The following is a 27,844-nucleotide window of genomic DNA, read 5'->3' on the forward strand; positions in this document are numbered from 1 at the left end:
ATCACATAACATTACTATACATATTCCCCCAATATAAACATATATCAATTGAAATAAAATTTGTACTATCAACTTTAAGGTTAGAAGTTTGACTCTCCCACTTTTTCACTCAACTTAAAGTATAAAAGATATATAGCAAACTATTTAACTTTTGAAAAAGTGTATGTGAATATATGCCCTATTAAATATTTACAATGCGATTTTATGGTTTTATAATTATATAAAAGAAAATACTTTGGCTAAATATTATAAGTTGAGAACCCTTTACACAAGTTCTAAAAATTAAATAGTAATAACGATAATAAATTCATGATTATATTCTTAGTGGTCACAATAAGCTTAATTCAAATGACATAATACATAGTATCAATCTTAAAGTCTAAGGTTTGATTCTCATACCTCACATACCGTAAAAAACATAAATTTACTGCAAATTGTGCGTGAAAGAATGTATAAATACATGTATTTGTAGCCAAAAGTTTATATCAGAATAGCTAATAGTTGGCACTACTTAATGAATGCTTTTAGGTTAACTATCATAAAAGTGCATTTTTTTTTCTCATTCAATGATCATAGGGTAGAAAAGTCGAACAATTGGCATTTTGAATGGTGATCGATGCCTTACCCACCAAACTATACATTTGCATGAATGCAAGAAGTAATTCTTGAATAGCATGAAATAAATTATTTCCAAGAGAATGGAATAAAAAACATGCACAAATCAGTAAACAATTATATACATTTTGAACAATGCTATCAAAGAAATCCATCAGCAGAACAACTCAATTCAGCAAGGTTACTCATTCTGATTTCTTCTTCATATTTACTTTCTCTTCTTTCGGTTGTCGAAATAGTAACTTGAATGTCAATATAGCTGCTATGGTTCCTTGAATCGGAGCGATCCAGTATACAAGAATATGTTCTGTTGTTATATGTTCCCCACGAGCATATGCCCATCCCATTACCTATGAAAAGGTCGAAAAAGATTAATCGGTTGAGTCTCCATTCGACGTCAAATCAACACTAATAAAATGATGATATCGTTTTGATGAAATGTCATTGTTGACACTTACAGATGCGGGGTTCATACAGCCACCAGTTAAGTCGGAACCGAGGATATGAAGAGTTAACTTGGATAAACTTGAGATCCAAGTCTTCATGAAGAAATTTCCAACTATTTTCCTTGAAAGTCCAAGTGAGATAGATACAATGGCAAATGTTAACAATCCTTCCGTCAAAGCGCCGTGATGGATGCCAACGGTCAAACGAGGCCCTCGTCCTGCTTCGGGAAATGTATGGATAATCAGCCTAACAGCAGTAATAGCTCCCATTACCTGAAGAGTGAAGCCAGAAGCATCATTTGTGATTGTTGTAGAGATATAGGGTTGAATCACTTTTTGGAAAGCCATATTTTTCATTTCAAGTTTTTTTAATAGAAAAACTTAGACCGTAAAAAATTGAAACATAGTCTCAATAACTAACTAAGAGATCATGAGTTTAATTTATGGTGGTCACCTACTTATGAATTAATTTCCTATGAGTTTTCTTGACATCCAAATATTGTAAGGTCAGGTTGTCCCATGAGATTAGTCGAGATGCTTATAAGTTGACCCAAACACTCACATATATCAAAAAAAGACTTGATATTCACAAAGAGAAATAATTAAAAGAATGCAAATACAATCAAAGCTCACAAAAAAGAAAGAAAAAGGAGTCAACTAATCAAAAGAAAGGTTCTTCCGGGAGAAATGAGACCAAAAGAATATTCACAAAAGAGTCTATTAATAGAGGCCCTTCCCTTTTCCTTTCAATGTCGTCTCACAATCACATATATAGCATTTGTGGTAAATTACATGTTAAAGTCTAAAATCAAAATCTAAACATATCAATCTTGAAGAATGAGAAATGGGTCTTTCCATCTCAACAAAAAAAAAAAAAACCAAAATAAAAAACAATAGAATTGTATTAAATATTCGACATCAGCATAAAAATAATAAAACAGATATGCTCACTTCAATATCTAACATATCCAATGATTTTTCTATTAGTGTTGTCAACAACTTCAGAAATCATTAAGAACAACTTTCTCGAAGTCTTAGGCTTAAACTGTCATATTTTGAGATCTATGACTAAATCAAATCTCAATTCCCAATCCAAACCCTTAAAATCAAAAGTCAAATCTACCCCTTTTTTTTTAAGATAAGAGATAAGGTATAGAAAGTGGAGGGGTTACATATGAACTCCAACAGAATAGAGATTATTATTATTACTATTATAGTTTTTTTTATAAGAAACAAATTTCATGGAAACATCAGACGACTTTGCACCACACTCCTTGGGAAACATTCTGAGATTTTTTTTCCTTCTCAATGTTTTATATCAACAAGCTTCTGGTCTAGTTTGTGTACATCTACGTACAGCTATTTTCACGAGACAACTAATATGTCCCTTTGACGTTTGAGTGTGAAGGTAGCCAATGAGATATTAAATCATAGGTAAAGGGTAAGATTCTAAAGAGAGAAAATGAAGGAAGTGTAAAGGAGGGAGAACCAGATATGAAATAGAAGAGAAAACAATAAGAAACCCACAAAGAAGGGAGATTTATAGCCTAACATCCTCGGCCTCAATGCGAAAATGGAAATCAACCAACAATTAAGGCCAAAAAGAAGCTTCTCAATAGAACAAAGGACAACCAAAATCAAAGATGTATCTGTATGAGTGTGGTCTCACAGAGAAAGGGCAGACGCCATTCATGAAAATTTCAAAGAAGAGAGATGATGAAGACGAAAATAACAAAGAGAGAACTATCCCCACAGAACAATCCTCCCACAAAAGTGAACGACCAATCCATCCCCCAATAGAGATTGAAGAACTCCACAAACTTGGTGAAAATAGGTCATGACAAAACATGTCTGCAAAGATAACCACCACAACCATTTTTCAAGCATCACCTCATTCCGAACTTTCAAGTTCCACAAAGTGATTTTCCTCCTTTTTCCCGATAAGTTGACCGCATTACACCATTGGGATGCTTCGAATAAACTAGAGTACACATAGGATACACCGGTGCTAAAACCATTTCTCAAGATATCTTCCAAACTGTTGGGGTCGTTGGTCCGTATGTGAAACCAGCCGGTTCCGTAGTTTTAGAATTCTACGGATCCCAAGTACTCCATCTCCATCGTTGCATATGGGAATATAAAAAGTAACACGCCGAAATCAATCCTATGCAGCACAATTTCCCACCAAACCAAATGAGACCTCAATATTAAAGGTTTGAAAAATAAGATGGAACTTACCACTATCAATCCACTTAGCTTTTGGGACAATTGTGATTTACCGTGGTATCATAGTTGGAAGCCCCATGTTTATAACCTAATGACATTCTCTCTTCAATTAATATCAATAACCACCACCTTGTCCACCTTGTCAGACTTTGTGCAAATTTCTAAGTCAACGAATGAGAAAGAGCGTTGACGTGCAAATATAAGATCAAATTCAAAGGCTTCCCCCTCTAACTTTCCACCCTTAAGCTAACATTAATATATTAAATTCCATATGATCATCCAATCCAAATGTAGAAAGGGTCAAGTCAAGCACTATTGAGACTAATCGCGAGTTTCACGCAGGCTAGAGTCAAACACTCACAGATATCAAAAAGAAAACAAAATCAAGACGATGAAAACAACCGTAATACTCAAACTAAGTTCTACAAATACAAAATTAAAAAAGGAAAAGAACCTGAGCAGGGATTCTGGCACCAACAACGAAAAGAAATCTACTGAAATCCCCAGAAAAAGCAGCAGATAAGATGGTAAGAGGATTATAAGCAGACCCATTTGAAATTTTCACCAGGAACGCAAAGAAGAACATGTTGAGAATCGAAAAGGAAGCCTTGACAACCTCGCTAACCAGATCATCTCCGAACCCCAATATCCCAAAAACAAAGATCTTAACCAAAACCCCCGACCATAACCACATAAAAGAGAGGGCAAAATCCAACACAAGCAATCGAGCCGCCCCAGAAGACATCGTTGAAAAGGAAATCTTCCGGGGTTCTTCCCTACGACCCGTTTCTTCACTCGGATTGATCAATTTGAAGCGATGAAGAGTGAGGAGAAGGGTAAATGAAGGAATATTGGTGGCTTTGATTTTGATTGGACAAAGATTACCGTAGTAATGTATGAACGACAATAATCCCGTTGACGATGTTGTCGGATTCCAATGTGGTGGCCGTGAATCAACTTTTATTGGACATTGACACATCCCCAATTTTTTTACACTACATTGGAATCATTAAGAGGAATTCTTGTAAATAGCAACAATATTACAACTATAAATATATATATAACACATTTCAAACAATTATAAATATATATAATAACGTCTAATTTCTACTTGTTATATAATTTTATGTTATATTTATAAATAGTTTAGATATGATTGTTATATTTGCTTCTTTTTAGAATGATATTTATTAAGGTTGGAGATCTAACTTATTAATTATCGGATTGGTTGACTTGCTAACTTCTTAAGTTTGTGTAAAGAATTCAACGTTAACTGCAAATACTATTGAAATTTACATAGTTATTGGATAACTTCATATTTTTTTCTACTTTTCAAATTTATTGAAGAACGTCATCTTCCACTTCATCACGTGAGGAAATTTTTTCGTACTAAACAAGTAGGAGAATTTTTTTCATACTTCTTTTATTTATTGTATGTCACGTTAGTATGCTTTTAAAAATAGAGTGAGATTCGCTAATATTTATGGAGTCAAATTTATAGTATGAACATAAGTTGTATGATAGTCTATTAATAGTAGAAAATTTATCTCATTCTATACTTTTCACAAGTATCTAGTGATTCCACACTGTGAATTTTTCTAGTAATGCACGTAGAATGATACTCCACTTGTACATGTTATAAAAGAAAAATTATTTTAAATGACAAAGTTTCTAAAAATATTTAAATATCATAATTTATGTGTGATACAAATAGATAGTAATCTATCGTGGTTCATAGACTATTATATTGTAGTAAATATTTACATAATATTTTTTATTTAAAAATAGTCCATTTTAAAATTGTCTCCATAAATATTTTTATTTGTATACTTTGTATTAATATATGTGGGTTCCACCCTATTTTGAAAATGCATGGATGAAACAAACAATAAAAAAAGATAGTATGAAAATTTAAATTTTGTAGCATAGAAACAGAAATCTTTCATGCTCTTATCTTTCTTTTCTTTTCGTACGAACCCTTAACGTTAATTAACATAAAATTGAAATGACTTTACATTTGCAAATATAATATTAAAGTATTAATTTAATATTAAATTTATCTTCATCTATAATCACCTTCTTAAAAAATTTATTGTTAAAACACTGAGGAAAAAAAATAATATAGACTATGGTTGGATCACGTATATAGTATGAGAAGTCAAAGGTATTGAGAAACATAATATATGTATTTGTGGGGATAGTGTGTGTTAGTTGTGGAAAGTAGTGTGAGGACCGATTGTTTTTTACGTCTCAACATACTCAACGGCTAATTGACTAATTCTATTTTTTTTTTTGTATAGAAATATCAAATCATTTACTATATCTATCTTAAGTCAATTTTACAAGTGAGATTGTCTGTGTGTTTGTTGTGCTAAACAGAATCAAAATTAGTTAATGTAACTATTGACTAATTCTTGCATAGGAATATTGAACAATCTAGAATTGATATCAGAAGCCAAAGTTTGTATATAGATACCTAAACATTATAAACATGTTTAAGATATCTTTAGCTTCTTTTTATACTTACTAGATTCGTCTCAAACTTAAAAAAAACATTTAATGTATCTAAATTTCAACTGGAGCATCTAATAAATTCATAAACTTTTAGCTTTATGTTTAGTAAGTCTCTGAACTACGATTGGATATGGAAATTGAAAGTTTAATCTATTCGATATTTACTTAAATTTTATAAGCCACAACGAGCTAGTTCAGTTAGAATTAATTAGCATGATGAGGAAGGCTCGATTCTCAATCTTCACTATTGTTGTACTAAAAAATTGATATAATGTATGTACTATCAAACTTGAAGTCAGATGTTGATTCTCTCATTCCACATATTAATTCAATACCTTCGCACAAAGTAAAAAGAAAAAAAAAACTTAAAGTTACATTTGGTACTTACTCGTACATAACCTTTAGCATGTGACACATCCCTTTTGTATAATACCATATATATATATATATATTCGAGTTTAATAAGGGTATTCCATAGTTTCTTAGTAAATGATATTCTTAAATCTATTATTATTTTTCTTAAATATATGGGATTGAGATTGAACATCGAATCTTAAAGTCCGTATTACAACAAATTTTTCTTAGTAGGGCAATGCTCATATCAACATTGTAAAGTCAATCTACCACATCAATATATAGAAATGTTTTCATATACGTAGATTATTTTAGCAATACAATCTCATATCTATGTATTTGTCTATATATATATCACTATATGATGCTTAACCACTACACACATACATATATATATATTTGGTACACCACTACCCATATTGAAATAGTACTTGTATGATACTTTAATTATATTGGTACAACCACTGCTCATATTGAAATAGTACTTGTATGACACTTTAATTATAAAGAACAAAACCCAACAAATTGAAAGAATCCCATAAGGTCATAATGCACATAAATGATGATAAAGAAGATGACTTTTCTCACAAGGCTATGGTTTGAATTTGACCTAAAAATTCTTCTTTCACAGATCATCATGTGCATTGGTCTCGCATGGCTTCCTTTAGAAGCCGGCACGTCCATATGTCAATCAACCAAAAACAAATACTTTAAAATGGATTTCCCTCTTTCGCCTTTAAACTGCCATCAAAGCTCTCATCCGATCCAACGATGGCGATGCCTTCAGGATCAGCCATCCATGTATTATGGACCCACAGACAACCTTGCCGTTGAAAAAGTTTCGGATTTTTTTTTTTCTTGGGTTTTCAGTCACAATTGGCAGCCCGGAAAGAAACGGATAGTTTCATCATTTTTTCGATACGAAAATCGATTGGAGAGAGACACTGAGATTTTCGCGGTGAAATTAAACGCTGGAATTCCGGGTACGTTTTAATTTCTTCGTATCTTTAAAGGGATTTCGGGTTCTGCTCTGTTCTTCTTTCGGACAATGATCGTGGGTACTTTTTCTTAATCGAAAATTTGATCATAATCTTGTCAGTTTTTTTGTTTGGGGATGTGATTTTATCGATCTAGACTGATATTTGGTGTTTCGTTGCCTTGTTTGACTTTTGATGTAGTGACCAGAAATTTTCAATTTGTAGGCTGGGGAATTTGGCTTTGAAGTGGTGCATATTTGAGAGTTCTACCTTCTCTTTCCCTTCTTAGCCCTGGAATTCGAGTTTTGGTTTGTTCAGAAGGGAAAGAAAGGGCTATCTTGTGAGGTTTGCCGGGTTTTTTGCATCCGTGTGATTGTACATATATTTGTATGTTTAAAATGAGTGTCATTTCGGGTGTGATTTCTCGGCAAGTATTGCCTGTATGTGGGAGTCTTTGTTTCTTCTGTCCGGCATTGAGGGCAAGGTCTAGGCAGCCTGTGAAGAGGTACAAGAAGCTTATTGCAGATATATTTCCTCGTAATCCGGTTAGTATTTTTTATGTTCATCGCATTTTAGTATTGAGCCAGCATTATTTTGGCATGTGGAGGAGTTTGAAAGTTGGTTTTTGCTCTGTTATGACTGATGTTTTTTTCATGTTCCGTTAATGCGGTTTGGGGTTTTTTCTTAGTGATGACAAATCATGGCGAGTTTTATATTTAAAGTTTGAAGTACAGATTGGTTGAAGTAAGATTTGTAATTAACATTGGTGCAACATTCGTCTTCTTACTAAGTGACATACTCGTGTTTCTGTTCTATCCTTTCCAATGTTCTACTCGTACTTCTCATATATCTCTTTTGATTTTAGCCTACTGTCTACTGAACTGGTTCATTATATCTATTATGTTTGACACTGTAAAGCTATAGCTTTGATCGTGTCTTTGCAACCTGGCGGTGTTGTTTGATCCTACAGTGTGGACCATACTGGGAAGTAATTTAATACAATGACCCTTTTGTATTTCATTAACATGAAGAAATGTGACAACAAAAGGAAATTGAGCGACTTCCTGCTCCTAATCTCCTTAACCAGACTTCAATACTGTTCTTTCCATACATACTTCTCTCTATTTACCTCAGTCCCTCTCCCCCTTACAAACAAAGTCATCAGACTAACTTACTCACATCACTCAATCATTGTTGTTTCATACCGCTCACTCTCTCAAAGGACATGTGCGTTTATAGAATTCTCCATTTTTTCTTTAAAGGAGACAAACTTCTTTATTATTAATAAACTCAAAGTACAAGAAAGTTATGCATTGAGAATAATAGAAAAGCCTGGGGGGAGAATTATAGAATTCTCCCTTCCTCGTGCCTAGCACTCGTACTTTCTTCTCCCTTCCATCCAAGCAGGAGCCATTGAGCAATGTTGCAATCTCCTTCCAAAATCTCATTATCATTGGAAAGGAGAGACAAATTATTAGTCTCCGAATGTATGTGGACTTCTATAGATCGGTGAAATTGGAACTATCAGCTAAAGAAATTTGAAGAGATAGTTTTATGAAAAAAAGAAAAAGAAATTTGAAGAGATAGGGAGCAAGTCTCTTCAGTATCGTTTGTGATGATGAAGTTTGTGGATACCAATACCTTCAGAGGACCCCAAAGCATCTAGGGCAATCCAATCTATATTTTTAGCACTCCAAATGAATTGCACTGTTAGTTTGTGGTGCTAATATTTTAAATCCTTCAAACATCTGGAAGTGATTAATGATAAATATTTATGGTATGCTTTGACTAACTCGCAAAGCAAATTAGATACTTGTATGCTTCCTTCCAGCAAGGTAAGGGATGGGAGTAGCTCTCTCTTTTGGTTAGATGGTTGAAGTGGGAGAGGTTGTTCGAAGAATCACTCAGTCCTTCCTCTTGACCTATCCAAAATAGAGTCACCTTTATGGGTTGGGATTGAAAATCTAACTATTATGGGACAGGGAGTTGAAAGAATGGAATTCTCTTGTGTTCATATTGAACTTAAGAGGTCTTAGGATTCCTGATATTCACCAATGAAAGATTGATAATGATAGGAGAGAAGTTTTTACTATTTAGTTTCTCCTTGGTCCTCTCATGGAGGGGTCAATTGCTTTGTCCTCTGCACCTTTTATGATGAAAATTAAAATGATGTTAAGTCAACTTAGTGGTTGGGTCTTATGTGCCGTTTTTCTTTTATAAAAAAATTATTGATGTTACTACATTTACTTTTTTTTTTAATTAACGAGAAATAACTTTTCATTGGTCTACACATGCTCATAGTTAATCCTTATTACTCAACAACCTCACATTGAATTGTTCATCACTTTTTTTTATATATCTTCTTAATTGACTGAAGATAATCCCAATATAATGTTAGGAAGAAGGACCGAATGATCGGAAGATAGGGAAATTATGTGAATATGCTGGTAAAAATCCTCTTCGAATTCCAAAGGTAAAATTTATCGAGCCTTAACATTGTAATTCTGGTTGATGTTATATCTTTTGGGAACCCAGGTTGATGTTATGTCTTCATTTCTCTTGCTTTGAATTAAGAGTTTAGCTGGAAAGTTCCTTTTGGGAATCATTATTCATCCTGGGATTCTTATATTATTTACCGTACCATGTCTCCTTTGTGCATGCGTGTGTACTGGCATTCGACTTTACAGATTGAGCTAAACCAGCAAGCATGCACATTGTATTACAGAATTATATATATGTGTGTGTGTGTGTGTGTATTGAGTAGATCTCTTTAAATCAAGTTTCATATTTTTTTCTTGGATCATTTTATCAAACTAACAGAGGAGTATGCTATTTTTTTAAACTAAGTTTTTGGATGTAGTTTTTCCTCCAGATAAATCAATCGTCTCAGAGAATTTTCTGGTTACTGTGTTGCATGTATTCATGTATCCTTTCCGGAGTTCAAATTGTATTTTATCATTTGTGTTGTTGTTTCTGCCTTAGGAAAATTTACTTAGATCAAGTTTCATATTTTTCTCTTTGGATGAAGTATTTTATTCCAATAATTATCAATGACTAATTAGCATGCTAAGTGCTTGATTATAGTTCTTGCACTAACTCTTAATCGTCAAATTCCATGACCAGATCACAACCTCCCTAGAGCAAAGGTGTTACAAAGAATTGAGGAATGAAAATTTTCAAGCCGTCAAAGTTGTCATGTCCATCTACAGAAAACTTCTGGTTTCATGTAAGGAGCAAATGTGAGTAAGACCATCTTTTGTTTTCTTGATTTGTTTTCTGTGCATCTGCACCTAATTCCTATTTCTCTCATATCTAAGAGAGAGCGGCTTAGTTTGATGTACACAAAAATCTTCAATGTATTCTACGTCAACATATATTTTTCTATTCTCTCTTACAGTGCAAATGGACTTAACCATGTTTTCTGGTGCTTGGAGATTGCTCCAGTCAATATTTGTAGATTTTGGGTTTGTGATGAAGCACCTAGGAAAAAGGAAATGAGGCAAAAAGGAATGAATTTATTGGATTTTGTATTTGAAGGATATCAGCTGCCCACTAGTTAGTGGCAAGATAATGGCATTCTATGTTTCTATATTTGAACTTTTCTGCCACCCATCCATAGAACAACATAAAACTTAGTGTCTGTTCTAAACATAAATAATTGACTCAAGCCGATGTGTGAACTACTTGTAGGCCTCTCTTTGCTAGTAGCTTAATAAGCATTATGCAAACTCTAATGGATCAAACACGGCAGAAGGAAATGCAAATTATAGGATGTCAGACTCTATTTAGTTTTGTGAATAGTCAGGTAAGTGAAAATTTAATTTTAATCCTCATTTTCGTATACTAGTGCAGGGTTTTGTAATGTACAATGAAGTAATATTGAATTTCTGATTGTCCAGAGTGATGGGACTTACATGTTTAACTTAGAAGCCTTTATTCCAAAACTGTGTCAAATAGCTCAAGACAATGGAGATGATGAAGGGGCTGAAAATCTGCGTTCAGCTGGCTTGCAAGGACTTTCTTCAATGGTATTCCTCTGGGTTTCTACTTTTTACATCTACATTAAGCTTGTCAAAGGGAACTAATAGTTCAGTGAAAAGAAAGAAGACAATATCCCAGTTTTTTTCCAATTGTGCTTCTTTTCTCCTTTGTTTTTCTCTTTCTTTCCCTTATTTTAAACAGAAGCATGGCTCATTGATAAAAAATCAACAAGAGAGAGGCTCAAGAGTCTCCACTTGGTAATTATGGTAGAGATAGAGTAACTATAGAATGATTAGGATGAAGGACACTAAGTGGAGGCTGCAAAAATTGATAAGATATCATACCTCTTCAAATCTCTTTCAATTTGCTGGAAATTTTTTCTATTTTTTGTTTGAAATTTATGATTTAAAAAGTAGCACCGCAAAAAGGTTTCCAAGGAAATTGTATTATAAATTTTCATAGTACTTTTTTTTTGGAGCCGGTTGAAAATTTAATATGTTGAACAATGTGGAGAAAGGGCGTTCAAGAAATTGTGAAGTTTGGTCTCCTAAAGGATAGTGTAATTAACTTCATAAGAAGGTGAGGTTCTTTGTGAGATACCTCCGAAGACTGGTGTAGAGTAGTTACGAGTTGATGTCAAACTTTCCCATCTTCAACGTGACTGATTTTCAGGATTATACAAATTGGTTTTGGTTGGCATCCTAAAACAACAGACGAGTTATTTTTTCGGGAAGGGGTTTTATGTACTGCACTGTTTTGATTCTTGTGACTCTACTTTCTGTTGTCAAATGAAGTCCTATTTTATGGTTTCTGGATGCTCTTTCAGTCTCTCCCCATGGGATTTATATTTCTTTCTTTTTTAAAATATAAACCATCGATTCTGTTGGCTCTGAATCCTTTGGGAGTGAGGGGAGATTCCTTAAGAAAGATGTTTCTTCTCTATCGTATCGTGCATTTAGATTGAAAAGATTAGGAGGATTTTGAGGATACAATGTTTAATGGGATGGTGTTTGGAGCGGTTGTGCATTTCAGCGGCTCTTGTGTGTATTTAGATAGATTTTCCCCCTATTTTTGTTGGAGATTCCTATTATTGATTAGTAGCAATTGGAGCTTTTACTAGTAAAAATTATCTATTTTCCCCGTTTTTTCCTCTTTTGGTATTCCACATTTTCTGTGTGATGCTAAAGACATATTCTTCCTTTCATTCTGGCTTCTTATCACGATGATGATAATAAACTAATAAAAAGTACTCTTGAAATTGCAAAGAGATTACAGGTTGATTTGTTTATAATCTTTTCATTCACGAAGTATATTCCAGTTTCCGTAAAATGTGCTGCTTGTCTGAACTAATTTGGTTTATGCATTCTTCTAGGTATGGTTTATGGGTGAATACTCTCATATTTCTACCGAATTTGATAATGTAAGTTGATTCAGAAATTCTGGACTGATCTGGATTTTGTTATCTCAAGTACTGTTTAGTATTCTATTATTATATTTTCTCCAATATATTACCCATGTTCCTATTTTTAGTTATCAATTCAAACAATCGATCTCTTGGTTCATATCTTCCGCATCCCTACCTTTGACAGAAAGACTAACATTATTTCTAATGACCAGCATTAGCCTTGTTCACAATTTGAGTTTGTTTTGTCTTGTGACCTTTCTTTACAGATTGTCTCGGTGGTCCTGGAAAACTACGGGGCTCCTGGAAAAAATTCAAACTCAAATGACCGATGGGTGCAAGAAGTGCAACGGGAGGAGGGCCACATCTCTTCATCATCAGTTGTCACGATGAACACACCATCTTGGAAGGAAATCGTGACTGAAAGAGGTGAAGTGAACTTGACAGGGTAATCATATGACTCTGATTAGGTCCAAATGCTGTAATCTTGAGATATATGTTTCATTATGAATTAACTATCTTTGCTTGATAGGGAGAATGTCCAAAACCCCTGCTTTTGGTCTAGGGTTTGCCTACACAACATGGCCAAACTTGCCAAAGAAGCTACAACCATGAGGCGTATTTTAGAATCTTTGTTTCGTTACTTCGATAATGAAAATTTATGGTCTACTAAACATGGCATTGCTGCTCCAGTTCTGAAGGATTTGCAGTTCTTAATGGACAAATCTGGTGTGTTCTCAGTCCTGTCCTCATCTTTCCAAGTGAATTTTGGTTGATTGACTGTACCTTTTTTTTTTTTGACAGGTCAAAATACCCATGTTTTGCTTTCCATATTGATTAAACATCTTGATCATAAAAATGTTCTGAAGCTGCCTAAAATGCAACTGGACATTGTTGCTGTGACTACTGCTCTTGCCCAAGAAGCAAAGGCTGAACCTTCTATTGCAATAATTAGTGCAGTGAGTGACTGCTTGAGGCATTTGAGGAAGAGCATACACTGCTCACTTGATGATGCAAATTTAGGGGATGATGTGAAGAATTGGAATAAAAGCTTAAATGAGGCAGTAGATAAGTGTCTGGTACAGCTAATATATAAGGTGATGAGAGTGTTGTTCTACTTTCAGGATGCATTTCTAATTCCGTTGGAAATTTGAATTGTTTACTTTCATTATTGTTGTGCTATTTATAGAACTTAAATGCTTGACTCACTGGAAAGCAGGTAGGAGAACCTGGGCCAGTGCTTGATGCTATGGCTGTGATGATGGAGAGCCTTTCTACCATTACTGTCATCTCCAGAACTACAATTTCTGCTGTTTATCGTGCTGCTCAAATTGTTGCCTCCTTGCCTAATTTATCATATCAAAATAAGGCAAGCAACGTCCATCTGCTTTTGAGTCTGATTGATTCTCTACAGCAAAGTTTAACCTTTTGATTTTAATAAATTCAGTGTTTTATGGCTTAGGCATTCCCTGAGGCCTTGTTTTATCAGTTATTACTGGCTATGGTCCACCCAGATCATGAAACACGAGTTGCAGCTCATCGTATATTTTCAGTTGTCCTTGTGCCATCTTCTGTTTGTCCTCGTCCATTCTCTTCAGATCTTGAGTCAATCGCACCATCTGACCTTCCTAGGACACTCTCAAGAGCCGTGTCTGTTTTTTCTTCTTCAGCTGCCCTTTTTCAGAAGCTGAGAAATGAAAAGGCCTCCTCACTGGAGAATGGTCTTCCAGATATGAAAGATGGCTCTCTTCTTGATGGTGAACAGGAAAGTATAAGCAATGGTATGCTAAGTAGGTTGAAGTCATCCTACAGTCGGGCTTATAGCATAAGAAGTTCTGGACCTTTGAGAACTGATGCAACTACTACGGATGGCTTGAGCAAAGAACCAGTATGTTATGTGAAGATTATTCCATTTTAAGTATTTGATTGGCGATAATTTTGTTTAGTGTATAAAAGCAAACACAGTCACTAAATTAGGCATTGGGAAATACTGATTAGTATGGCACGCATTTTGTTACTTTTGTTCCCTGCAAATAGATGTGATATTGTATGGGTTAAAGTGGCTCATCGTTAAAGTTTGCTTGTCATTGGTATACTACTTGATGTTTCTTATTCCCAAAAAAGAAAAAGAAAAGAAAAGAAAGGAAAAAAGATGATTGGATGTGTGCATGGGTGTTGTAGATTGAGATGTCAACACAATAATGAAATAAAATATAGCTGTCTTTTTTTATTTTCTTTATGGTAACAAGGGTATTCGCTTTTATGATTAAGAATGTAATATGCATTTGGTTAGGGTTTACTATGAAATAGACTGTTCAAATATTTGTTAAATAACATTGTGTATTAAAGTCCCAAAGTATATTGTGGATGTAACACCCACCCACCCACACACACACACTCCTTAATTCCATGCTAGATTCTCAAGGAAGTAGTAAAGTTCCTACATTTCAATGTCTTTAGCAGTATTCAACTTTTTCTGGAAATGTCTATGCAATGTAATTGACTTTTGCTAATATGTTTTACCTAGATTGTCAACTTAACCTTTTTATTTAAGTGAGGCGCGAGTATGTCATGAAAGTAGAAGAGACCTCAATCTGCATTAGAATGACCATCAATGTTATCGAGTTTGGATAATTTCTCTTCTTTTGCTTGTCATCAACCGACTTTACTTACTTTTGCCTTCTCTTTTTTCTTTGCTTAATCAAATTTCTTGGATAATTTCTCTTCTTTTGCTTGTCATCAACCGACTTTACTTACTTTTGCCTTCTCTTTTTTCTTTGCTTAATCAAATTTCAGGAAACTTATTCTCTTCGACTCAGTAGCCGCCAAATCACACTTCTGCTCTCATCAATTTTTGTCCAATCCATATCTTCCGCCAATTTTCCAGAAAATTATGAAGGAATTGCCCATACATACAGCTTGATCTTGCTGTTTTCTCGAGCTAAGGTAATTGTATTATTAGGTGGAGTACAATATTTTCAGATCAGATGGGTTGCTTTTTTCTTTTGCTTGAGGTGTGAACTACCATTAGTTTTCAGTTGAAAATTTCATTTTCTTGGGTAGTAATGCTCCTAAGAGTTTTCCTTATCTTCAAAAAGACAGTTTTTTTTTCCTTGTTTCTTTTTTTTTTTTTGAAACAAATCCTGAATGAGATTCATCCACAGGATTCTTTTCCCATCAGAAAATGGGTGGCCAATGTAGGAGACTCTAAATCATTGGAAAAATGATAACCTGAAAATTCCCTATATCAATGAAATTTGTTTCTTATCAAAAGAAAATTATTTATATAATTTTTTTGTGGCAATAGTCCAATGAGAACATTTTTTGAGATTGGTCATCAAACAGTTTAGATGAATACTTTTAAGATTTTGAATGTTACGTCGTTGAATACCTCCAGAACCAGAAAGATATAGCACCTAAAAGGACTTTACTATATACAAACTTGGAAATATTTACTATTTCTTCGAATTATTTATTCCTTCTATTCTCTAATCTCAATGCATATGGTTCTTTCTGTGCAGAACTCAAGTCATGAGGTCCTAGTACGAAGTTTTCAGTTAGCATTTTCATTGCGAGACATTTCTCTCGGTAAAAAAGGTAAAGTTTTAAAACATTAGCACAAATTTGTTCTTCAATCCAATTCCAACTCAGGCTACATCTTGTGCTCTAATTGCAGGATCACTGCCACCATCGCGCTGTAGATCCCTATTTACTCTAGCCACATCGATGATCCTCTTTTCATCCAAAGCTTTTAATATCCTTCCTCTTGTTGACCGAACGATGGCTTTATTTGTGAGCAGAAAGGTATGTTCCCCATTTGCTTATTGTTAAAAGAACTTTAGTAATCTGAGGTTCCAAATTCCTGTAATGGTTGTTTGTTTCTCAATTATTCATCTGATTCTGTCTCTTAGAGCAACCATTACCTTCCAAATCAAGTCTGTGTCTATATCTGAAGCTGCTGTAGTAATTTCAATTATAAATTGTTTCTGAATCTGTTTAGGCCGATCCCTTCCTACGACTGGTTGAAGACTGTAAGTTACAAGCTGTTACCATACAGTCTGACATAAAGACTAGTCCATATGGATCAAAGGAAGATGACGATTTGGCCTCAAAGTTTCTTTCTGAAGTGGAGATAACCGAAGATCAAACTAGGGAATCCTTTGTTACTGAGATTTTAAAGAGCTTGGATATACTTTCAGACGTAAAGCACTAGAAAACCCATATCTGGATTGGTTCATTTTATTGTTTATTAGTAACAAAATTTCACCTTTATGGTGCAGTCTCAATTCTCCAGCATAAAGGAGCAACTTCTCAGTGAGTTCTTACCTGATGATATGTGTCCTCTCGGAAATCAGCTGTCAGAGAAAACTTCGAATAAAGTATGTCAGGGTTATACTCAGAACTCTAATAAATTCATTAAAGCCAAACTAAATGTAACCTAACTTTTCCCTAACTTGTGTTCTTCTTCTTCGCAGTCTGCTCATCTTTTTAACATTGATGAGGAATCTTTTGCCGATTCGTTCGAAAGCCAAACTAAAGATAGTCAAGAGTTGCATTTTGTGATTCCCCTTTTGAGTGTGAATCAATTTCTTGAATCAGTATGTCAGCAACTTCAAGCTCTCATTATTCGATGTAGATGCCAAAATTAGAAATTTTCAATGGTAGCTTAATTTGTCACGTTTCATCTAATCAGGTACTTGAAACGACTCATCAAGTTGGAAGAATCTCCATCTCTACCACAGCTGATGTGCCTTTCAAGGAAATGGCTCAACATTGTGAGCTACTTCTGATGGGAAAGCAGCAGAAGATGTCATCTTTGTTGTGTTCCCAACAGAAGCAGGAGACGGTTATGCTCGTATCTCTGCAAAACCAAGAAAATGAGGTAAACCTAAGACACGAACCTAATTAATTATGCGTCAATATTTGATCATATGTGCAAACTGTTTGCTGGGATATATAAACTATAGCTATTTCCACATGTAGAAATTCTGCTTCATATATTTTAGCTTAGGATTACATTCCACCACGATTGATCAAGTCAATGATTGGAGAAATTATAAGAGTCAAGAAACGGGAAAAAGAAACAATAATGGGAGGGATGAAATAAGAGAGGCGAGGATATGGGAGAAAACATCAAATTGTAATATATCAAAGCCAAAATGCATGACAGAAAATGGAAATATGAAAGTCAAAGTTAGTTATCCTGAAGTTCTATGAGTAATTTTTGCAGGTTGGCAATCCATTCATTGAACACTTCACAGCTAACCCATATCGACCTCCGCTTGGACCGATTGTGACGCCGTGTGTGACTGAATATCAGTGTCAAACACACTCGTTCAGACTACCAGCTTCTAGTCCATACGACAACTTTCTCAAAGCTGCAGGTTGTTGATTCCAGTAAAGTATTGGGTTCTTTCATATGGAACAGAAGTATTAGGTACTCGAGCCATCAATTTCAACGAGCGAGATGACTCAGCAACCGGAGTACATTTTGTAAGTAGCTACTACAAGAGAAAGGAAAAAAAAAAAAAGATGAGCTTCAATCTTTGTTGTTGTCAGTCAGGTTTGGAGGTCTAAAATCTTCAATTCTTTCATTCTTATTCTTTTTTTTCTTTCTATTCTTATATCTTTACTCCTGGAGGAAGACTTGTTATTTTGGTCCCTTCTCTAGATGATAAATGTCTTTTGTTTTTTTTTGGGGGGGCTTCCATCTTAATTTAATTGATTGTATATTTTGTTTTCTCGATTGTTGTATTCATACTCTATACTAGTGTTCAAGTTATGCCATGAAAAAGCATAACCTTATTACAGGAAAAAACTAGAGGTATATTATAGTCAGTGAAGCCATTTCTTTTTTCTGTATAGTTTTCTTATGGTTTTTCATGACATTAAATCTTAACTTATTATTATTATTATTATTATTATTATTATTATTTCAATCTCCACAATTTATTTTTAGACGTGGACTTATGAGAACTATTATGATATAGGGTTGCCTAAAATATTATTTAACCTATTTGAAATCATTAAGAAAAGCAACTGAGGGTAATATTATTAGGGAGTATTAAGATTGACTTTCTAAAGAGTGTTTAGGGTCCAATTTCAATTTGAATTTATTAGTCTTGTATAAATTTGACCAATTGAAATAATTTCAGTCAGAATTCTTAATTTGATAAGGATTTCAATTGTTTCGTTTATTTAAAATATATCTTTTCTTTTAAAAGAAGTCTTGTTTTTTATTTTTTTTCTTTTAAAAGAAGCTTTGTTTTTTTAATATATATGTGTGCGGAGTTATTGACAACATATTGGACTTTGGAGGGAAGGAAAGAGAAAATGAACTTTGACAATATATGTAAATTTCTGAAGTTGTAGTTTATCCCCTCGATGTTCAACTCAACTTAGTGGATCGAATTAGATGTGTTCAAAAAACTTAATCAATTCAATCCATCGAGTATATTTTAAGTTAGTTTATAAATTGATTTAGGTTATCAATGAATGTAAAGAGAGTACTATGACTTTATACATGTTGGTTGTGAAAACATATAAGTTGCTGAATTCGCGTTCAACCTGTCATAATGAATTGTACTAAGCTCATTAAATAACTTTTCCAAACGAGGAAGAAAGGTAAAAAAAAATTATATTTTATTCATTTTTCTTAAAAAATGAAAAACAATAAACAAGGAATGAAAGCAATACAAAGCAAACTGAGACCTATCTGCATCAAATATGCAACCAATATAATTTCCTGTTCATATACTTATGGAACAAAAGAACTAGTTGAATACAATTTCTTTCTTACAACAAATGGTGAGAACACACAAAACTCTACAAAAAAGTGTTGGGGAGGGGGGATGGTCAATGAAATGAATTTTCCTTCACTCTCAACCAAAAAAGAGAAGAAAAATAGCAGTTTGGTATAACAGTTTGCTTAGTATACACGGTTTCCCCCAAATCCCAAGGTATTAATCGAAGTCTCTTTTCCTTTTTCTTTTATCCTCTCAAACTAACTCTGCTAGAAGTGGATCACCTTCTGCCATTATTCTGACCAACTTAATGAAATCTTGTTCACTTGACACATTCCATGGATGAACAGCAGGAACATGAACGGAATAAATAGTTGAAGAATTTGTAGCAAGTGGTTTTTCTCTGTAGTTCATTGTACTCAATACTGGATCGAAGTTTTGAACTGAATCCATTGCCGTAAAGAACAAGGGAATTGCAACCTTGTGATGAATTTCTAGATCACCCACTAAACCGTGAAGGTCAAGAAAATCTGAAACAAAGCGTCGAGGAATGTAAAAGACCTCGGAACTGCATATCGTGAGGCTGTTTTCACTTGCTACAGATTGCTTATGACTCACTTGGAAATGAACTGGCATCATGCTAACTATCTTCTTTACCATGTTCGATTGTTTCGTAAACCAATCTGAGCTTTCAGCTGAGACAGTAGTCCAAGACTTAGATACCTGATTTCATTGGACATAATGAGAGATTAGAGAGAACTTTTAAAGGTTTCAGATTTTGAAGTTAGCCAATTTCACTAGGATCAACAAGCACTCAAGCAGTTAAAATATTGTTTTTCATGTGTTAAACGATATTTTCTTATGATTTTTCCTATTTTCTACTAAATTTAGTGTACTGTTGTCTTAAAGGCAAAAATTGAAAATAAAGAACACGAGCTGAAGTAGCTCAAGTGGTACCTTATCAGTTATCCAGAGTTTCGATTTGTCAGCCTGTAGCAAATTCCAGTAGTTAAGAATTGTATCGTCTTGGAGGAATAAAAACCCTTCTGCACCACTGTATGTGTCGAAAACTTTGGGGAGGTACCTATGAATATATTTAACAACATATTTAGAAGATACTAATTTGGAAGCTTAATCAACTGGAGCGAGAAGCTAACAGAAGACTACTCGAGAATGCAGATTGATACAAAACGCATTCTCATTCTATGACTGCCAATATTCCAAGTTTTCAACAATAATAATTGTAAATCTGTGTAGCGATGATTCTCGATTGAAATTTTGTAATTGGCAATAAAAACTTATCTCAATATAAACAGTTCCAACCAAGTAAAAGAACAATGGCACCGACAACTTTAACCATGAATTAAGATCATTTTTTTGTCATCGTGAAATTGAATGCAATCTAAAAGCCTATTTCTGAACTTGGAACGTCAAGCTAAAATGAGGTAAATTTTCAAGGTTATCATATTCAAAGAACACTAATGATCACATCAACTTCCATGAAAGATGTAATATCAACCTCAAGGTCAGAGGTTCAATTACTTGACGCCACACACACACACATATATATTCTAGGCAGCATGAGAAGAGATGTTAGTTTATAAAAGTAAATGAGAAGAATTAATGGCAGAAATTAATGGAGTTCTATTCTACAACGCTAAACACAGAAAAGAGAACTCAAAATGTAATCTATCTACCAGACTAGAATTTGCATAGGCATCATTCACCAATCAAACAAACAGAAACTTTTCAATCGTGTTCTTGAGGAAGTGACTTACTTGTATGCATGGTCCAATCTGCCTTCTTCCACCACAAGATCTGCATTCTTGGTCTCTGAAAGAATTATCACCGTCTTGAATATTCGCCCATATAGCAACCTCCACTCCAGGGCAGTTCGTTCGACAGGGCCACTACAAAACATGACCAGTACAACATTTCCAAAAAACTTTCTCCATCTGATCAAGTTCCCTATTTCATAACTTACTGTCCCTGTTTCCTCAACCCCAAGATGTATGGACGGTAATTTCTGTGGAACGAACTCCTTCCGATCCCCATCGCCAATAGTTGCTCGTGGACGATCCAATTCCAGAGACATTAGCCTTGGCTGCTGGTACCCAACAGCAATTAAATCTTGCAGCCAAGCCGCTGTAAATTTGACATCCTTCTCAGTCCAAAACCCTTCCTCTGCCATTACAAAGCTCAACTCCAAAATCTTCTCGAACAGCCTATGTTTACTTGATCTCCATGAATTCAAAAACTTAATTAGACGACCGACGTTCACATGTAGATCTCTTTCTTCTGAAAATGGGTATGCTTCAATCTTATCGTACCGGTGAACAGTTGGAGGATAAACTACAACATAACCACCAATTTCCCACAGGAGCCTCTGACCCCAATATCCTCTCAAGATATCAGAAGCCATAGTGCTAATGGAAACTGGAAGCATCAAAGCCCAGAAGGCTGAAGTGTGATAAAGCGTATTGAAGGAGTTAATAGGAACCATCATACCCTGTGGCAATGCCACTTTTGGAGCACGTTCATCAAATCTAATATCAAAAGCTTCCAGTCCAGATTTTCGAGTGAAGTAAAACACCGAATCGACATCAGGAAGACCATTGGAAATTCCCTGTTGAATGAACTGCTTTCCCCCAAAAATTTCGGTATAAAATTCTTCGTGACCAATTTCACCTACGTTTTCTAGTGGCAATCCCCTAGGCCACACTGATCTTTGCCCAAAATGAATATAAGGATTAACAACAGTTCTATTAGGATTTTCATGGCTATACTGTAATATGATCTCTTGCCTCGCTCCTTCTCCCACCAATTGTACGTCGAAATGTTTGCCTAAATCTCCATCAATCACCTCCCCTCGATCATCCACATCAAATATCTTCTTCGCACCATGTTGAATTGCAAACAGATACCCAACAGTTTTCCTCACGAAAGAATCATACGGAAGATACTCAACCACACGAAACCCTAATTTAGACTGTTCATCTAAGGAAAGATAAATCGCACCTTTAAGTGCCCAATCTGCCGGCGTCAATGAATTGCCTATCGCCAAAACCTGCCAACCCTTCATTTTCACAAGCTTCCGCAGTGAATCACTGGGATAATTAGACACCGAGACAACGATCCATTGCTCAGAGCGAAATTCCGGATATAGATTAGAACTAGCCGGGATCGACGCGATCGAATTCCAATTGATTTTAGGGAATTGAATCTTCTCCAAAGCCGCCGTCTGCGATTGAAAACAGAGAAGGGCGGCACTATCCCCGACATTCCGGAGGAAGAAAAGGGCAGCAACAGTAACAATCAAGAGCAAAATCGTCACTACTCTGTAGACATTGTCGGATAACCAAGTGGAGAAATCAAGGCTTTTAGACTCAGAAAAGCGATGGGAATGAAGAGTAGGCAAAGTTCTGATCTGGGTTTTGGGAGATTTAGGCGTGGAACGTTCTTGGACCAACATTGGATCCGAGAAATTGAGAACCCCCAGCTACAGAGTACTCTGTTCTTCACAGATTATCAGAGAACTCCCCAATGGCTTCCGTGGATTGAAAAGTGAGTTGTAGATGGAAATAGAAGATCCAGAAATGGTTTCTTCTTCTTATCAGTTCATCAGAAAAGAAAGTGATCGTAGAAGATTTGATTGTAGCTGATCGGAGGTGAATCTGCAATGGAAATTGGTTGTATTCTGAAGAAAGCAGTGGTTGCCGACAAGCAAATTGCAGGTTTCTTCAACTTCAATTCTAACAACTCTCTCTGCTTTCAAGTTTGGTGAGAAGGGACTCTCAAGTCTCTTCACACTCTACATTGAGTCCTCATCTTTTATTTTCAAACAAATAAGGGACTAAATTGCAATTTTTTTTTTTACTTAGCCACTACCTTTTCAAAATCTTTTACCTTGTCCTTGCACTGCTAATTTTCGTTTGTGATTTTTTTCTTAGTCGTAGAAATCGAATCTTTGTCGACGAAGTCGAGAGTAGAAATAGTAACTTCACACATAGCTTTTTATATATATATATATATATATATATATATATATATATATATAAAAAGAAGAGAAAACGAAACGCATTCTCAAACCATTTTCCTATCCACCAAATTAGATAACCCATCTAAAAGTGAAAAGAGCCATGAATGAGTTGTTGTTGTCACCAAATAGTAACTCCACAAATAGTTGTCGTTGTTACTATATTGACATACTTTTCTTTTTTGAAAATTTTAAGTTTATTACGTTGAAAATGGCAGAGTTTTCAATAAATATGACTTGGGAGAGAGTTAAGGAATAATTTTATTGACTTGTGAGATTTAATTAAATTATAAAAACATGTTGTAATTTTTTTTCTAATGAAGATTGAGAAAAGCTACGAGTTCCAATCTCATTTGCATTAAGAAAAATATAAAAACTTATCAATCCTTCAAAACTATAGCATCCATATTTAACTAAAAGAGACAAAATCAAAACTTTAAAAATAATAAGGACTAATATGATATTATGTCTCAATTACATAGGCTAATTTGTAATTTGACACAAAAAAAAGGTCAATTAGTTGAGAATGATATCTGTTTAATTTTAGAACTACGGTTTCATTTTAGTTTTAATTGGTATTATTACTGAAAAAAGAAATAGTTTGTTTTTGTTTTCTTTGTATTGAAAAGACATCTTAATCAGAATCATTTACGATCATTTAACATCCTTTCACTATAACATACAAAAATATTTTAAATTGAAATATTAGGACTAAATAATTTTAAATCTAAATATTATTATCTCATGAGTGAATGTGTAGGTTGGAATATTTATTATATACACCTTATATGGTTGTTCCCTATCCATGTGGGACTTGCCTCAAAATGCAACTTTTGTGTATTCTACACTTATTTTTTTGGTTCTCTAGCTTTTGTTCACCAACTAATTATCTCAATTTTCAATTAACATTCTAACTCCAAATTTAATATATATTAAAATATCATATATCAAATGGACTTATTCTCCTTGTTTGCTTTAGTTTAACTTTTTCTCCTTCAATGGTGTAAGATGATTTGAACACTTAAGCTTACCAAAAGTCTAGACTTTTTAGATCTTTTAAGATGAGTTTATATTTCCGGTTTCAAATCGTTAGTTAAAAACACTTTAAAATTGGATGTACCAACTCTAGTTAAATTATTAGTTTGAGAAAATATTTTTGAGAAAGAATTATATAAACACAGAATTGGGATGGATATTCGAGTTATGGGGTCAATGGAACATTGGTAGGGATTGGTTGGGACATCCTTTGGGAGAAGGGAAGTATTGAGTTTGTTTGTGTCGGAAGTGAGAAAGATTTGGAGGGCCAAAGGGACAAAAGGGCAAAGGAAGGAGGGGTTGGGAAGTCATTGTCATCAGAGAGACTCAAAACTTAATCAATAAGTTCACTTTAAACCGACTTGTGAGCCATTTAGCAAACTTTCCTTCTCTTTTAAGAAAACACTTTGAACCCGTTTGGGAAGAAATTAAAATTATAATAAAAACCTCTGACTATGGTGAATATTATTTTAAAACTCTTATTAATTTAATATTGGCTAATTCCTTTAAACTTTAGAATGTCTTTTTTATAAAAAAAAAAGTTGCCCACGGAAAGGTTATTTTCCATTAAAATGAGATGAAAATTAAGGCAGTGGTTAATGTGTAAAATCAAAATTTGTCGTATAAGAAACATCCTTTAAAGAATATATATCAAAGTTTAATAGTAAACATGATTTACAAATTTGAAAGTTACGATTGACATACAATACATCTAAAGGTTAACAATTCAAGGATATTTGGCATAATTAACATAAAAATAAATTAACATAAATTCTTAGGTTAGTCCACAAAGTTTTAAGATAATAAAAAAGTTTTTTTAAAAAAACCTATATATAGTTAATTGCAAACCTTAAAACCCTACAATTTCCAAATAACCTATATAGTTAATACATGATAATCCACCTTCCTAATTTTAGTTCAACACTAAGAAATGCACCATTAGGTTAAACTTGATAATCTCCCTTCCTAATTTCAACCACATCATTTATGTAATCTCAGTTGTTGGCAACCAAAACTCACAAAACCATATGGGCAACAAAAAGAAATTCCTGCGAAGACCGTAACAACAAGTAAAAACAAAATAGTAAAAAAAAAATCTACTCGCCTTCAAAAGGTGGTAAATAAATTACAGTCAAAATTCAAAATTTGTGAAAAATAGAAGGGAAAAAAAACTAATGTCCTTTGAAGTAACAGAGCTCAACCAGAGAATAAATGGTATGGGACCTTTGTCATATAAGAAACCATCAACATATTCCCATAATTGAAAGCAGAGAAGGAAGAAGATATTAACCAAGTTCAAGCAGTAACCCTGTCGGGATCTTCCAACAACAATGCCTTCACCGTGGGTTTCGCCAACAAATCTGTGTGTTCTTGGAATGGGGATTTTGTGAAGCGTGTCTCCCTCCAAAATTCAGGTGTTAAGAAGCCGTATGTTTTCAGAAGACAGTCAAATGTTGCCTGAAATGGCAATAAAGAGGAGGAAATTAGGCCCACGGGAAATCATATACGGCTTGAGAAACAAAAACGCTCTTATTAACAACAAGAAAATAGATACAGATCAATATGAATTGACGCCCCAAAATCAAGGAGGAGTTTCTTAGTTGGACAGAACTTCATTGTTACGAGCAACCAACAATGGCACATGTGGTGGTAGTTGATAATTCATGAGCAACAACATGCAGTCAGACAACATTACCGTACAAAAGGTTGCAAACGACCCTTTCTGGAATTGAAATCTAACAAACCATCTAATTTGAAGTTCATCATCAAATGATTAAGGATAAAATAGTCCCCAAACTTCATATGTAGTCCCTACGACAGGGACCATTTATAAAGATTTAATCATACTATAAGAACTAACTAACTATGAAGGTTCATCCAACCAAAAGGACTAAATTCTAACTTTTAAGATCATAGGTACTCAATTCTAACTTTGTTCCACCCGTAAGGGATATAATATTAGCAATTTGACCAAAAATAATAAAGCCCCTAGCTCATTGTTCTTCTAAATTTTGTTTTGATCTCTACTCTCCCAACAATAAATTTTAGTCATCTTAATGCAGGACATTTGAGCTGTACACAATGTAACAATGAATGCAACATAGCACAATAATGCAAGTCCTTAGAAACATTTCAGTGATGTTGGACAACTTTCGGGGTAGAAAACAGCACAAATTACATAAAAACTTAGCCCACTCCTCCAATTAGCATGCTTTTAAATCAGTGAAAACTACTCGAGGACATGTTACAGAATTAAATTAGATTATCTGAACTGAAAACAAATTAAATACTTAAAATTACACCATCTAAGGCTCAATTCCATCCTGATCAAGCTTTCAAAACGAACAGGTTAAGAAAGATTTAGCGATTAACTATTTGTTACGATTCATAATGATAAAGCGAAACCAACATATTATTAGTAGAAAAGGCAAAAATCTAAACTAAAGAGAATAGAGTAACCATTGAAGTTATGTCAAACCTTAACAAAGTTTCCGAGAGTTTTGGTCGATCCTCTAGAAGATGTAAACACATCCTCAATCCCAGCGAACTGCAAGACCTTCTTGGGCACTCTAGCCGCCACAATCCCAGCCCCTCGCGGCGCCGGAACCATCCGGACGGTAACAGACCCACATTTTCCGGTAACTTTACACGGCACCGTATGGGGCTTACCAATCTTGTTACCCCAATACCCTCTTCTCACGGGAATCACAGACAACTTAGCCAAAATAATCGAACCGCGAATCGCTGTAGCAACTTCTTTACTACACTTAACTCCCAAACCCACATGGCCATTACCATCGCCGACGACAACGAACGCCTTGAAACGAGTCCTCTGTCCGGCACGAGTCTGCTTCTGGACTGGCATAATCTTCATAACCTCGTCCTTGAGGCTAGGACCAATAAGGGTATCAACGATCTGGTGTTCCTTAATGGGGAGAGAATGGAGATAGATCTGCTCCAAAGATTGGATCCTTCCCTCTTTCACGAGGCGCCCTAGCTTAGTGACTGGAACCCATTTCTCTTCTTCGTCTCGTCGACCTGCTCGGCGGCGACCTCCACGTCCGCGGTCACCTCCGCCACGGCCTCTGCCGCCAAACCCTCGTCCAAATCCGCCGCGCTCCGCCATGTTCAGGTAAAGGGGAGGAAAGAGGAAGGAATGTGAGGCGTTGGACAAGAATTTGAGAGGGATGACGGAAAGAGGAACTTATAGGAGGAGAAGAGGAGATTTGTAAAGGAAGGGAAGCTAGGGTTTCTGAGAAGGCTAGGGTTTTGGATTGGGTGGATTTTGGTGGGCCGGAGTTCTAATTTGGTACCCGGCAAATATTTTTAGATGATTTCCTTCGACAATATTTTCTATAATTGCAAATTTTGAAATTACTATTTTAGGGCTATATTTAAAAATAAACAAAAAAAATATTTACAAAATATACGGTCAATCAAGATAGAATACTTATAGATACGAATAATAGTCAAACTCATAATTTTAGTTATTTTTAAAATATTTCAGGTTTGTC

General features: G+C 34.7%; 4 protein-coding genes across 8 annotated transcripts; 1 reads left to right on the forward strand and 3 right to left on the reverse strand.

Moving 5' to 3' along the window:
- Window positions 1-529: 529 nt before the first annotated feature.
- LOC103486855 (probable aquaporin SIP2-1) lies at window positions 530-4,312 on the reverse strand. Its single transcript, XM_008444982.2, has 3 exons — window positions 3,742-4,312; window positions 1,074-1,334; window positions 530-965 (listed from the first exon to the last, which is right to left on the reverse strand). Exons 1-3 carry the CDS (start codon window positions 4,264-4,266, stop codon window positions 801-803), a joined length of 951 nt encoding a protein of 316 aa, XP_008443204.2. The 5' UTR covers window positions 4,267-4,312; the 3' UTR covers window positions 530-800.
- Window positions 4,313-6,809: 2,497 nt separating this feature from the next.
- LOC103486854 (protein SEMI-ROLLED LEAF 2) lies at window positions 6,810-18,372 on the forward strand. 5 transcript variants are annotated; one of them, XM_008444975.3, is made up of 20 exons: window positions 6,810-7,138; window positions 7,334-7,677; window positions 9,531-9,605; window positions 10,256-10,371; window positions 10,823-10,937; window positions 11,032-11,160; window positions 12,486-12,533; window positions 12,785-12,963; window positions 13,048-13,244; window positions 13,320-13,612; window positions 13,735-13,884; window positions 13,978-14,403; window positions 15,312-15,461; window positions 16,037-16,112; window positions 16,192-16,319; window positions 16,516-16,716; window positions 16,796-16,894; window positions 16,991-17,113; window positions 17,209-17,397; window positions 17,746-18,372. In XM_008444975.3, the coding sequence occupies exons 2-20, from the start codon at window positions 7,522-7,524 to the stop codon at window positions 17,905-17,907; spliced, it is 3,012 nt and encodes a 1,003-aa protein (XP_008443197.2). In that variant the 5' UTR covers window positions 6,810-7,138; window positions 7,334-7,521; the 3' UTR covers window positions 17,908-18,372. The 5 variants fall into 5 exon arrangements, with proteins under 5 accessions (XP_008443197.2, XP_008443199.2, XP_008443202.2 ...); XM_008444977.3 differs by having other exon boundaries at window positions 7,358-7,677; XM_008444980.3 differs by having other exon boundaries at window positions 6,812-7,138; window positions 9,535-9,605.
- An 870-nt stretch (window positions 18,373-19,242) lies between these two features.
- Window positions 19,243-23,084, reverse strand: LOC103486853 (probable glycosyltransferase STELLO2). Its single transcript, XM_008444974.3, has 3 exons — window positions 21,037-23,084; window positions 20,216-20,342; window positions 19,243-19,981 (listed from the first exon to the last, which is right to left on the reverse strand). Exons 1-3 carry the CDS (start codon window positions 22,728-22,730, stop codon window positions 19,514-19,516), a joined length of 2,289 nt encoding a protein of 762 aa, XP_008443196.2. The 5' UTR covers window positions 22,731-23,084; the 3' UTR covers window positions 19,243-19,513.
- A 2,332-nt stretch (window positions 23,085-25,416) lies between these two features.
- On the reverse strand, window positions 25,417-27,638 carry LOC103486852 (40S ribosomal protein S2-3-like). The gene is made up of 2 exons (XM_008444973.3): window positions 26,809-27,638; window positions 25,417-25,787 (listed from the first exon to the last, which is right to left on the reverse strand). The coding sequence occupies exons 1-2, from the start codon at window positions 27,454-27,456 to the stop codon at window positions 25,626-25,628; spliced, it is 810 nt and encodes a 269-aa protein (XP_008443195.1). The 5' UTR covers window positions 27,457-27,638; the 3' UTR covers window positions 25,417-25,625.
- Between the last annotated feature and the right edge of the window lie 206 nt (window positions 27,639-27,844).

This window comes from Cucumis melo, chromosome 4 (assembly GCF_025177605.1).
Source record: "Cucumis melo cultivar AY chromosome 4, USDA_Cmelo_AY_1.0, whole genome shotgun sequence".
Classification (NCBI taxonomy): domain Eukaryota; kingdom Viridiplantae; phylum Streptophyta; class Magnoliopsida; order Cucurbitales; family Cucurbitaceae; genus Cucumis; species Cucumis melo.

Coding starts and splice junctions, on each gene's coding strand:
- LOC103486852 (XM_008444973.3), bottom strand. CDS start 27,456: ATGGCGGAGCGCGGCGGATTTGGACGAGGGTTTGGCGGCAGAGGCCGT. Junction 25,788..26,808: donor CTCTCGGAAACTTTGTTAAG/GTTTGACATAAC, acceptor TTGCCATTTCAG/GCAACATTTGACTGTCTTCT.
- LOC103486853 (XM_008444974.3), bottom strand. CDS start 22,730: ATGTTGGTCCAAGAACGTTCCACGCCTAAATCTCCCAAAACCCAGATC. Junction 20,343..21,036: donor AGATTGGACCATGCATACAA/GTAAGTCACTTC, acceptor ATATATTCATAG/GTACCTCCCCAAAGTTTTCG. Junction 19,982..20,215: donor AACTCTGGATAACTGATAAG/GTACCACTTGAG, acceptor CAATGAAATCAG/GTATCTAAGTCTTGGACTAC.
- LOC103486855 (XM_008444982.2), bottom strand. CDS start 4,266: ATGTGTCAATGTCCAATAAAAGTTGATTCACGGCCACCACATTGGAAT. Junction 1,335..3,741: donor GTGCCAGAATCCCTGCTCAG/GTTCTTTTCCTT, acceptor TTCACTCTTCAG/GTAATGGGAGCTATTACTGC. Junction 966..1,073: donor GCTGTATGAACCCCGCATCT/GTAAGTGTCAAC, acceptor ACCTTTTCATAG/GTAATGGGATGGGCATATGC.
- LOC103486854 (XM_008444975.3), top strand. CDS start 7,522: ATGTTTAAAATGAGTGTCATTTCGGGTGTGATTTCTCGGCAAGTATTG. Junction 13,245..13,319: donor GTTCTTAATGGACAAATCTG/GTGTGTTCTCAG, acceptor TTTTTTTGACAG/GTCAAAATACCCATGTTTTG. Junction 15,462..16,036: donor TGCTGTTTTCTCGAGCTAAG/GTAATTGTATTA, acceptor CTTTCTGTGCAG/AACTCAAGTCATGAGGTCCT.